The sequence below is a fragment of the Penaeus japonicus genome, unplaced genomic scaffold (assembly GCF_977035675.1).
Source record: "Penaeus japonicus unplaced genomic scaffold, GWHDUDI00000001_assembly GWHDUDI00000007, whole genome shotgun sequence".
Taxonomy (NCBI): Eukaryota; Metazoa; Arthropoda; class Malacostraca; order Decapoda; family Penaeidae; genus Penaeus; species Penaeus japonicus.
The window spans coordinates 31,276,232-31,278,597 of NW_028234409.1; the positions used below are offsets into that span (position 1 = coordinate 31,276,232).

The following is a 2,366-nucleotide window of genomic DNA, read 5'->3' on the forward strand; positions in this document are numbered from 1 at the left end:
ATTTTTCGCTTTGTTTTCTATAGATATAGATGTTTTAGTCCCTTGCGCAATGTTGAAGAGAAAGACGTACTTTAGTATATGCCTTGATTGACATTGTTATTGTTACTATATATGTTCTGATTAATTTCATTGTCTTTGCTATCGATTATGAACTAGAAATTGAACTTAATTCAAGTCTCATCCTCATTTTTACTATATTTAATCGACAGTCATCAATATGATTACTTTTATCATTGTCATCATCATATCGCCATCATCATATCGTCATCATCATATTGTCATCATCATATCGTCATCATCATATCGTCATTATCATATTGTCATCACCATATCGTCATCACCAGCTTGAAACCAAACACAAAGGGATTGATTCTCGGAACCGTCGAATCGCGCTTGTGTGATGACCAAATATGGCCCCTCCGGTTATCAACACTTCCTTCCTTCCTTTACATTCCATTTGCCTTAATTCCCAACCTTCCTTCGTCCCTCTACCACCTCCTCTTTTTCCTTCCTATCTATCTCTATTTTCCCGTCCCGTGTCTTAAGTTTGATTTCCTTCTTAATTCTATCAACTATTTATCCACCTATAGTATCTATCTATCTATCTAGAGACAAGTTCAGTGTCTGATAGACTCACAAAAGTAGATAGAAAGAGGAATGAGAGACAGGTAAAAAATAATAATAATAAATGAGTAAATAAAGACTAAATTAATCATTGGTATTATTGATAGGAAGAGTAAGAAAATAATAGAATGGAAAGAGCAAGATAAACTGAAGAATATAGGAGAATATGATGGGAAGAATATTGGATAATAATGATTTAGCAGGGGAACAGGAAGAACAAGAAACCAATAGATTAGGAAGAACAGGAAAACAAAAAGAGATGTAGATACGTTCTTTTAAAAACTAGACATTAACCTTTCAACAGTATCAGATAATTCTCGAAAACATTTCAAAGGATCTCCCACAAGACGTCTGGGAGAGATAAGAAGGGAAAGTCCTTAGAAAAGCCTAGAATGCGGGATCATGTAATTCGATGTCGAAGGATGCGGTCGAGAATACGACCAAAAGTGATTTACGTTCTTATGCAAGGTGTAGTTCGAATAGGAAAAAAAAATACCTGGCTAATAAACGGGTGAATTAATATATAACGCATGGATGAACAGAAATTTGGATAGATGAAGAGATGAAAAGTAAATAGATAAATATATCAAAAGGAATAGATATAGATAAATAGATCAAAAGGAAAAGATATAGATAAATAGATCAAAAGGAATAGATATAGATAAAAAATAAATCTCACTTTGAAATGACTAACGACGACCCGCCTGACTGCCTCCCGGGTGATCTCCCTGTGGTGCCACACTCGAGTGCCTCTGTCGAACTCCTCGCAGTAGATCCCGAAGATGTCGCCGTCCCCCTCCAGCAGCGTCCCGCGACCCAAGAACGCCGACGAAGGAGCTGCGACCGCTAACAAGGCGAGGCAGAGCGTCGCGGAGTTCCTGCCATGACGCCCCATCTCAGGGGGGGGGGGGGCTTTGTGACGTACCGATTGGGGATATGTTATTTGTCTTTTTTCTTTCTCTGTCTCTCTCTCTCTCTCCTTCGTTTATGTCTAATGGTTGTATTTAATGAGGAAGTTTAGTGGTATCCGGTATGTTTTAGTTTCCGTGAATTTTGCGTGAGGTATGTTTCAATTACGACCATGAGAGTTGGCGGGACGGAAAAGTCTAATGATAAATGCACTCAAACAAGAACGTTGACAGGGTACAGAGGACGCTCCGTGTGTCAGTTTAACGAATGGACTAACCGTAGAGTCAGCTGGGTATTGTATATATACACGTTGTCAGCTGATAGACGGAAAGCACCGGAAGGACCTAGTCCATTTCCAGACCGCGTGTTATCTTCTTTTTGAAGGCCGCCGATCAAAGAGAAAGGGAGAAAGATGTTTTTTCTTTCTTTCTTTCTTTTAAACAGAGAATCCAAAATTACAATAAAGATGCTAAAATATATATACTTATATACAAGCACCCCCAGCTTCTAGGTCTGAACCGAGACAAACACGTATTTTACCCAGCTGTACATACTTAACGGGATGTTTAACTCAAATTTCAGTACGGCCGGATGTGACGAGGAGGTGCCCACGCGTGGTTAACACTACGCTTGTACACTTGAATGGAACGAGATAAAGCCAGCCATCAGTTTAATCAAAGTGCCGCCTATACACCGACCAGGACCTTGCCTTCACGCCCACCTTATCGTGTACTTAACTTGCCGTGATTAGCTACAGGTGTACAAACAACGGCCGTATCATCTTTGTGAACCATACGCATGCAGCGGAAGTATGAACAAGGGTGCCAAGTGCG

At 39.9% G+C, this 2,366-nt stretch overlaps 1 protein-coding gene across 1 annotated transcript in view; it reads right to left on the reverse strand.

The window, feature by feature from the left end:
* LOC122252672 (von Willebrand factor A domain-containing protein 7) overlaps window positions 1–2,037 on the reverse strand; it is a 21,824-nt gene extending 19,787 nt beyond the window's left edge. Inside the window, exon 1 of the mRNA XM_086538663.1 lies at window positions 1,304–2,037. Within this exon, the coding sequence (XP_086394789.1) occupies window positions 1,304–1,519 (216 nt within the window). The 5' untranslated portion in view covers window positions 1,520–2,037. The remainder of the gene's footprint in view (window positions 1–1,303) is intronic.
* Window positions 2,038–2,366: the final 329 nt, after the last annotated feature.